Source organism: Arachis hypogaea, chromosome 16, assembly GCF_003086295.3.
Source record: "Arachis hypogaea cultivar Tifrunner chromosome 16, arahy.Tifrunner.gnm2.J5K5, whole genome shotgun sequence".
NCBI classification, from domain to species: Eukaryota; Viridiplantae; Streptophyta; class Magnoliopsida; order Fabales; family Fabaceae; genus Arachis; species Arachis hypogaea.
Window position 1 is genome coordinate 11,349,296 of NC_092051.1, and position 10,801 is coordinate 11,360,096.

The 10,801-nt window shown below is 26.3% G+C and overlaps 1 protein-coding gene and 1 long non-coding RNA gene across 2 annotated transcripts; one reads left to right on the forward strand and one right to left on the reverse strand.

Moving 5' to 3' along the window:
• Positions 1 to 976: 976 nt before the first annotated feature.
• On the reverse strand, positions 977 to 2,090 carry LOC140179699 (uncharacterized). The gene is made up of 3 exons (XR_011873503.1): positions 1,870 to 2,090; positions 1,403 to 1,510; positions 977 to 1,316 (listed from the first exon to the last, which is right to left on the reverse strand). It is a non-coding gene; the product is annotated as an uncharacterized lncRNA (long non-coding RNA).
• LOC140179698 (uncharacterized) lies at positions 1,266 to 5,839 on the forward strand. Its single transcript, XM_072219300.1, has 2 exons — positions 1,266 to 1,600; positions 5,420 to 5,839. The coding sequence occupies exons 1-2, from the start codon at positions 1,586 to 1,588 to the stop codon at positions 5,732 to 5,734; spliced, it is 330 nt and encodes a 109-aa protein (XP_072075401.1). The 5' UTR covers positions 1,266 to 1,585; the 3' UTR covers positions 5,735 to 5,839.
• The last annotated feature ends 4,962 nt before the right edge of the window (positions 5,840 to 10,801 follow it).

Below are 10,801 nucleotides of genomic sequence, written 5' to 3' on the forward strand. Positions count from 1 at the left end.
AAAATAAGGCCCATAATCTATCTTCAATAATAAGCCTAAAAAATATTTGTTGAGTTATTACACCTTATATACTATGTACTCTTTATGTACTCTCACTAAAAAATAATTATAATGATAAGACTATTGTTGATAAAGAAATAATCTAGGTAACAAGAAGACTACTCTCCTTTCTTCATTTTTCATTGTGTTTTTCATAGTTTATTTTTCTCTTCTTCATTTTGATTCTTACAATACCACACAATTTGATTCCACTCCTACTACTCTCCTCTTATTTTCCTCTTTGATTCTTATAATACTACACAATAATATTATCTTCTCTTCATCATTCATCAAGAGAGTAAGTTATAACTTCAGAAATTAAGAAGTTTAAAAAGTATTAATATTATTTAAAAATTTATAACTTTTTATTAAAACAAAGATATTTTTAGTATTGATTATAGTGCAAAATATAATTTGAAAAAAGTGATGAGTATATTTAAAAATTTTATAATATTTTATTTTGACAAAAATTATTTTTTGTAGATTTTAGGATAAAATTTAATCTTATTAGGAGAATATTGTAAATATTTTAAAAATTTATTTAGTATAAAATACAATTTAAGAAAAATAATAAAATTATAATTTTTTTTAAATTTACAAAAAAATTATTTTGATCAAAAGTATAAAATTGTAAATTTTTAAAATATATTCACTACTCCTTTAAAATTATATTTTACAAAAAAAACTCTTGTCAAAGCACAAAAATAATAAAATTTTAAAATATACCTATTACAAATTATATTTTGTGCCAAATTCCATGAAAATTCCACAAAAAATAATTTTTCATCAATATAAAACATTATAAATTTAAAAAATTGACCAACAATATATACAATAATGAACCCAAGAATAAAATCAACCCTCATCTCTTAAAATTTTTAAATTCAACCAAATAGACAAAATGTCCAAAAAAATAAGGCCCATAATCTATCTTCAATAATAAATCTAACAAATATTTGTTGAGTTATTATATATTATGTACTCTTTATGTACTCTCACAACAAAATAATTACAATGATAAGTCTATTATTGATAAAGATTAAAGAATTTGTGACTTACCGAAAAGCAAAATTCAATCCCAAGTTCAAATGCAATGTTCTATAAAGAAAAGAAATAAAATTACTAAAAAATGGATTCCTAATAAAAAGTTGATTGATTAAGAGGCAAAATTCAAGCAAACATTACCTAACTTTAGTATTTAGAACTTGATAATACGCATAAAGATTGAAATGAGTGTGTGGTATATTGTTCTCATTGGATAAGATCAATAGAAGAAACTGGCATGAGAAAGGAAAGCAAGTTAAAAAAGATCATCAACTGAGATTAGAAAAACCTGCAGAAACAGAGAGTAGTTAGAGCAAACCGGGAGAGAGGAGGAGGCGGTGGAGCAAAGTAGAGGAGAAAGGCTGGAGGAGGAGCAGAAAGACGAAGAGGAGACAGCAACAGAAGGAGAGAAGAAGCATAAGAGAGACTGTGGCAGTGCAGAGGGAGATGATGTTAACAAGGAGCAGCAAACCTTTCTCAAAATTGGGAGTGATGGTGTCAAATGAATGATGAGTTGGTAAGAATTAAATCAACTTATTACTTAATAGCACAACTTTTGCAACAGATTAATTCAACTTATTACTTAAATCAACTTATTACTTAATAGCACAAATTTTCTCCTGTTAACTTCTATAGATAATAAAATTAAATTAAACAAGAGACCAAAAAAATATACATTAATAATTGCTTGAAGGAACAAATTTTAGCAATGTCCGAAGAATTATAATCAAAACTTACAGAGACAAATAAAAAAATCCCAAATCATGTAGAAGCAGAAAATAGTACCACGAAAGGGAGGGTTAGAGAAGAGGACGGCGAAACAACAGAGTTCAAACAAAAGGATGGCGGGTCGACAGCGATGCTGTGGAGACTGCTGCAACAGATCTATTGTCACCTGGTTCCTCGCCTGGATCTGAGAACATCTCCAACGGCTAGTTCCCATTCCACTTTTTTCTGACACTTTGAGGAACCTACCGTTGGAGTATATCATGAGTGAGTCCTATCATATTGTTCAAGAAGAGAGAGTCTCTATTTAGAGGGACTCACGGTAACTAATAATAACTTGCCAAGTGGCAAGTTATTATTAAAAATAAATAATTATATAAATTTTAAAATAATTAAATAATTATATTAAATAATAATAATTATAATAAATAATTATAGTAAATAATTATTTTTCTATGTAATTAATAATTTATATTAATTATTTAAATAATAATTAATTAAATAATTAAATCATAATTAATTTATTAAAATCAATCCTCATTTCTTAAAATTTTTAAATTCAACAAAAAAGACAAAAAGTCTAAAAAAATAAGACCCATAATCTATCTTTAATAATAAGCCTAAAAAATATTTGTTGAGTTATTACACTTTATATACTATGTGCTCTTTATGTACTCTCACTAAACAATAATTATAATGATAAGGCTATTATTGATAAAGAAATAATCTAGGTAACAAGAAGATTACTCTCCTCTCTTCATTTTTCATTGTGTTTTTCATAGTTTATTTTTCTCTTCTTCATTTTGATTCTTACAATACCACACGATTTGATTCCACTCCTATTACTCTCCTCTTATTTTTCTCTTCTTCATTGTGATTTCTACAATACTACACAATAACACTATCTTCTCTTCATGGCTCATCAAGAGAATAAGTTATAACTTTAGAAAGTATTATTATTATTTAGAAATTTATAACATTTTAAAGGAGTACAGCATGAAATTCAAAGATTTAAACTAATTATTAATTGTAAAATAAATAAATAAATAAAAGAAAGTTGAAACTTACCAAGTTTAAAGGCACGTTTCTAGATCTGAATTCTCCTATCACACGTTGTGGTAATAATCAAAGATTAAAGAGTGTGCGACTCACTGAAGAGCAAAACTCAATCCCAAATTCAAATGCAAGGTTCTATAAAAAAAAATTACTGAAAAATGTATTCCTAATAAGGAGTTGATTGATCTAAGAGGCAAGATCCAAGCAAACATTACCTAACTTTAGTGAGTATATTTTTAAAATTTACAATTTTATACTTTTGATCAAAATATTTTTTTTGTAAATTTAGAAAAATTATAATTTCATAAAAATGACCAACAATATATACAATAATAAACTCAAAAATAAAATCAACCCTCATTTCTTAAAATTTTTAAATTCAACAAAAAAGACAAAAAATCCAAAAAAATAAGGCTCATAATCTATCTTTAATAATAAGCCTAAAAAATATTTGTTAAGTTATTATACCTTATATACCATGTACTCTTTATGTACTCTCACTAAAAAATAATTATAATGATAAGCCTATTATTGATAAAGAAATAATCTAGGTAACAAAAGGACTACTCTCCTCCCTTCATTTTTTATTGTGTTTCTTATAGTTTATTTTTCTCTTCTTCATTTTGATTCTTACAATACCATACAATTTGATTTCACTCCTACTACTCTCCTCTTATTTTTCTCTTCTTTGATTCCTACAATATTACACAATAACACTATCTTCTCTTCATGACTCATCAAGAGAGTAAGTTATAACTTTAGAAATTAAGAAGTTTAGAAAGTATTAATATTATTTAAAAATTTATAACTTTTTATTAAAACAAAGATATTTTTAGTATTAATTATAGTGCAAAATATAATTTGAAAAGAGTGATGAGTATATTTAAAAATTTTATAATATTTTATTTTGACAAAAATTATTTTTTGTAGATTTTAGGACAAAATTTAATCTTATTAGGAGAATATTGTAAATATTTTAAAAATTTATTTAGTATAAAATATAATTTAAGAAAAATAATGAAATTATAATTTTTTAAATTTACAAAAAAAAATATTTTGATCAAAATATAAAATTGTAAATTTATAAAATATATTCTCTACTCCTTTAAAATTATATTTTACAAAAAAAATTCTTGTCAAAGCACAAAAATAATAAAATTTTAAAATATACTTATTACAAATTATATTTTGTGTCAAATTCCATGAAAATTCTACAAAAAAATAATTTTTCATCAATATAAAATATTATAAATTTAAAAAAATGACCAACAATATATACAATAATGAACCCAAGAATAAAATCAACCCTCATCTCTTAAAATTTTTAAATTCAACCAAACAGACAAAAAGTTCAAAAAAATAAGGCCCATAATCTATCTTCAATAATAAGCCTAACAAATATTTGTTGAGTTATTACACCTTATATACTATGTATTCTTTATGTACTCTCATTACAAAATAATTACAATGATAAGCCTATTATGCCAATGAGAAATAGCTCAAATGGCATAGTCTTCCCATACTCAATTAAGAGGTTGCGGGTTCGAGTCTCATATCTTTGATAAAAAAAAATGATAAGCTTATTATTGATAAAGAAATAATCTAGGTAACAAAAGGACTACTCTCCTCTCTTCATTTTTTCTTTGTGTTTCTCATATTTTATTTTTTTCTTCTTCATTTTGATTATTACAATACCACACAATTTAATTCCACTCCTACTACTCTCCTCTTATTTTTCTCTTCTTCATTATGATTCCTACAATACTACACAACAACACTATCTTCTCATCATGACTCATGAAGAGAGTAAGTTATAACTTTAGAAATTTAAAAGTTTAGAAAGTATTAATATTATTTAAAAATTTATAACTTTTTATTAAAAAAAATTATTTTTAGTATTGATTATAATGCAAAATATAATTTAAAAAGAGTGATGAGTATATGTTAAAAATTTATAATATTTTATTTTGACAGAAATTATTTTTTGGTAATTTTAGGACAAAATTTAATCTTATTAGGAGAATAATAGAAATATTTTAAAAATTTATTTAGTACAAAATAAAATTTTAGAAAAATAATTAATATATTTTTTAAATTTATAATATTTTATATTGATAAAAAATTATTTTTTTGTGGAATTTTCATAGAATTTGGCACAAAATATCATTTGTAATAGGTATATTTTAAAACTTTATCATTTTTGTGCTTTGACAAATTTTTTTTTTGTAAAATTTAATGTAAAATATAATTTTAAAGGAGTAGTGAGTATATTTTAAAAATTTACAATTTTATACTTTTGATCAAAATAATTTTTTTTTTGTAAATTTAGAACAAATTATAATTTCATAAAAATGACCAACAATATATACAATAATGAACCCAATAATGAAATCAACCTCATCTCTTAATACTTTTAAATCCAACAAAAAAGATAGAAGATTTAAAAAAATAAGGCCCATAATTTATCTTCAATAATTGATTTCCACTTTATTTTGGAATTGGACCTTTAAAATTGTTGATCTAATACTTTTTTTTCACTTTATTTTTTTTACAGGCCTATGACTGTGTTGGAGAGGCTGAATCATCCCCACCAGCCAGCCCCACCCCACCACCATCATCGTCGCCATCGCCGCCGCCACTCCCACCATCATCGCTGCCGCCATTGCGCCGCCATTGTCGCCATTCCCTCCGCCGCCGCCGTCATTTCCGCCGCCGCGTCTTCGTTGCCTCGCCGTCGACGTCATTACCACCGCCGAAGCCACGTCCACCCTATCACCGCCATCCCACCGTCCCTGTCACTCCCACCACCTCCATTCCACCACCATCATGGTGGCAACATCTTATATCAGTTGTCCTACCTTTTCTGTAGGTTTTTCTGTTATCATACATTAAATTTGGGCTATGATTTTGAAATTTTTTTTACTTGTAAGTACTTTTTTATTTGGTATTATTGCTATTTTACATTTTAAATTAATTAGTTTGGTCATGTATTATTTAAAAATCTTAAAAATAAGAATCTAAAAATATTTATTGAGTATGAATCATTATTAACTTTTTTTATATTAAAAAAATATTTTTAATTGTATTTTTTTATTCAAAATTTAAAAAAATATTAAAAAATATTTAGAATAATTAGAGAAATCAATTCCAGTTTTGTAATTATTTTATTAAAAAATTTATTTAAAATAAAAAAATTAATAAATATATATTTAAAATTTTAACTCTTTAATATAACTCTTTAACATATTATTATTTACACATTTTTAATTTATTTATTATAAAAAGTTTATGATTTAATTACTAATTATTTATTTTTTTATTTAATTTCAGGACATGCTATTATTTTATTTTTTATATTAGTTTTAGTGTGTCTTTTTTTTTTTGTTGGAATTATAATTTACTTGAAGGAAAAGTTTAAGGTTAAGTCTACAAAGAAATTTGTAGATGCTCTTTGTTTTACCTCAATTACATTAACTACAGTAGGATATAGGAATATTACTCCTCGTTCTACATGGAGTATAATAGGAACTATTTTTGTATCTCTTTATTACCCTTTTACATCTAATATTCTTCAAAGTTTCATACAATACCTTCTTAAAAAGTTATAACCATGCATCATTACAACATTTGCAGCATGCTGGGTGGATAGTTGAGAATAAGTTAGTCCAAAAAGTAAAAATTTGTTCAGTCGTTGTTATTGTCTTCTTAGTCATTGGTAACGAAATAATTATGGGCTATTTTTTAGAGGATATAAGTGTTTTTTATAGTTTTTATTTGGCTGTAATTTTCATGACAACCGTAAGTTACAGTGATTACTTATTTAGTACGGTTGCAGAAAGGTGTATTTCAGCAATTTGGATTGCATTTAGTGTTGTTACATATAGTTATATAGCTTCATATCTAATTAGTCTTATCCTTCCTCCTTGAATTGTATTTATAAATTGTACAATGATAATGAATAAAAACAGTTTTTTTTTCACACTTTTTTTTCTTTTCTCCTCATTTAATTAGTTTACATACACAACAATTACATCATGTGAGCATAAAAATATAAAAACATAGTTAACGGAAAAAATGAATTAAAATAGAAATGAAAATTCATATGGTTCAAATAAAACTTGGTGTATATAGTAGTAAACTCATTACAACTTAAGATAATATCACTAAAACAATTGATAAAAGACCTCTTGTTTGGGGACAACCATCGAAAAATGTGTAGCTAACACAGAAAATATCACTGTCAGTGTCAATCTGCACATAAAAATCAATTGGAGGAGAACCCAATTGCACTCCTGAATAGTACAGCTTGAAATTCAAAGGATTTAAACTAATTAGTGATTGTAAAATAAATTTAAAAAAAAAAGAGAAGTTAAAACTTACCAAGTTTGAAGGCACATTTCTAGATCTGAATTCTCCTATCAAAGGTTGTCATAACAATCAAAGATTAAAGAATTTGTGACTCATCGAAAAGCAAAATTCAATCCCAAGTTCAAATGTAATGTTCTATAAAGAAAAGAAATAAAATTACTAAAAAAATGGATTCCCAATAAGAAGTTGATTGATCAAGAGGCAAAATCCAAGCAAACATTACCTAACTTTAGTATTTAGAACTTGATAATACGCATAAAGATTGAAATGAGTGTGTGGTATGTTGTTCTCATTGGAGAAAATCAATAGAAGAAACTGGCATGAGAAAGGAAAGCAAGTTAAAAGAGAGATTAGAAAAACCTGCAGAGACAGAGAATAGTTAGAGCAAACTGGGCGAGAGGAGGAGACGGTGGAGCAAAGCAGAGGAGAAAGGCTGGAGGAGGAGCAGAGAGACAAAGAAGAGACAGCAACAGAAGAAGGAGAGAAGAAGCATAAGAGAGACTGTGGCAGTGCAGAGGGAGATGATGTTAACAAGGAGCAGCAAGCCTTTCTCAAAATTGGGAGTGATGGTGTCAAATGAATGATGTGAGTTGGTAAGAATTAAATCAACTTATTACTTAATAGCACAACTTTTGCAACAGATTAATTCAACTTATTACTTAAATCAACTTATTACTTAATAGCACAAATTTTCTCCTGTTAACTTCTATAGACAATAAGATTAAATTAAACAAAGACCAAAAAAATATACATTAATAATTGCTTGAAGGAACAAATTCTAGCAATGTCCAAAAAACTATAATCAAAGCTTACAGAGACAAATAAAAAAAATTCCAAATCATGTAGAAACAGAAAATAGTACCACGAAGGGGAGGGTTAGAGAAGAGGACGGCGAAACAACAGAGTTCAGAGAAGAGGATGGCGGGTCGACGGCGACGCTGTAGAGACTGTTGCGACAGATCTATTGTCGCCTGGTTCCTCGCCTGGATCTGAGAGCATCTCCAACGGCTGGTTCCCATTCCACTTTTTTCTGACACTTTGAGGAACCTACCGTTGGAGTATATCATGAGTGAGTCCTATCACATTGTTCAAGAAGAGAGAGTTCCTGCTTAGAGGAACTCATGCTAACTAATAATAACTTGTTAAGTGGCAAGTTATTATTAAAAATAAATAATTAAATAATAATTAAATTAATAATTATAATAAATAATTATAGTAAATAATTATTTTTCTATGTAATTAATAATTTATATTAATTATTTAAATAATAATTAATTAAATAATTAAATCATAATTAATTTATTAATAATTATAATAATTAATTAAATTAAATATTAAAATGCTGACACTTATATGATTAAACAATTAAATCATAATTAATTTATTAAATAATTTTTATTTTTAAAATTTAAAATACTAACCACATTATTAAAATTAGTCGTTGCGAAACTAGCTGTTGCAAAATTAGCCAATTTCACAATTGAAAGAGAACTTGATTGAATACAAATGGCAATTTCACAATGCTTGTCATCAACTATAGAGCTTAATTATATTTTTCTTTGTATTAATTAATTTTATAAATTAGTGTAATCCCAAATGATATATTGTGTATTATTGTTATATATGAATTTATTTAATATTAATATTTTTTAATAATGAATTATTTTTAAATTTATAAATTTAAATTATATTATTAAAAAAATTAATTACATTAATTTTAAATATTTTAATTAATTAATTAAGTAGGATCACAATAGAGACTAAAGTTAGTTCCTCTTAATGGAGAAGAGAGATGCTTTGAGTTCCTATTTATTATTTATGACTCAAAAACTGATGTGGAGTTATTTTTTATAATAGGTGGACCACAAATAGGAATTGAAATGAGTTTCCTACTGGAGATGGTCTGAATTTGTTGCATCTCTCCTAGGATGGGAGTTTAGTGGTTGGTGTGGGAGAGTAATGGAGATCTGAGTGTTTGGTGAGAATTAAGATGTAGATTTTTAAATAAATTTTTTTTATATAATTAATATTTACAGTAGTTAATTTACTCATATAAATTTTAGTATTTATCAATTAAGACATATGATAAATTTTGTGTCTAAGTAAATTCTTTTTCTTAAGCTCCATATGGTGTTTATAAGTTTTATTAGTATATTAGTGTTAGTATATTAGTATAGATTATATTTTAGATCTAATTATTTTATAATAAAATTTATAAAACGTATTCCATGATATAACATTTCAAATGTTAAGAATAAAATTAAAATATAATCAAAATCTTAAAAAACAAACCAGTATTTTATCCAAAATTTACAAACGAACCATCATGTTTTTTATTAAAAAAGCATACAAGACAAACAAAAAAGAATCTAATAAAGTAGCTCTATTTACTTTTTGCAAAGAACAAATGGTCATAAATCAAACAAAACAATAATTGCTAACCTGAAAAAACTCGAAATTCTTATCATCAAGAAAGAAAAATGTTTTGGAGAACTTTATTTTATAACTGGAAAATTTTACTTCACAATAGACTATCCTAATAACTACATAATATTTACATAAAAAAAAGACATGCAACAGATTTATTTTAATAGCCATTATATGAATTTATTTATTGATGATTTATGAATTATGATGTATGCACTTAAACTTTAAACCACACAAAAACAAAATAATAATCCTATATTTTTTCTTACATTGCATTTTATTTTTAATAGTTAGTTATCACTATTACTATTTTTTTAGGGGGTAAAAGAGTAGGTAGGAAGAATATTATAAACTCTAGTCGTTAAATGTGATTCCATCTGTCTTCCAAAAACAATAGGAATCTTGTCACCCATATGAACATAAGAAAAAAAGGTTCCAAGAAAACAAAATATTTTGATGCCATACCACTAAAATCAACTTCTATATATAGTCCCCAATAGCCTCTCTTAAACTTCTATTAAATAAATAAATACTAATATCTCTTGCACCCTTCACCCTCCCTCTCTTAGTCTTAGCCTAGCCACAATGAAAACAAAGGCCTCTGGGGAAGGCTCTTTAGCGAGTGAGTCCTCTATATCCCTAGGAGAGAAGCTCCACCAGGCTTGTGAGTCGGTTGTGGTGGCAGCCGCCGCGGATGCGGCCCAGCAAGGGAGGCATCTCAGCTCAAGGAGGGGGAGTTGCCATGGAGAAGACCCTATTAGAACGTTAATGTTTTTGGGGTCTTGGACTCACACATGATTAGTGAAAATTGAATCCATCAAATTTAGTTCTTAGCTTGTCGGTTGAAATACAGCGAGAAACCAAAAAAAAAAAAAAAACAAAATTCATTTAAAATTTGTCACATACATGGAACAAGCAAGGCAGCCATGCACAAGTTCTTCAGTTAAAACTTGCTAGTTGCTACCTTCATGTATACATGTAACTATGTAGTGCTATGTTACATTCGTATGTAATATAATGATATTTAATAATTGTATATATAAAAATAAAATTAGATTACTTTAATCTATTACTATTTCATAAGCCTGTAAAAAAGTAAAACTCTATCATTCTGACATTCTTTACTCGGAACCAAGTAACT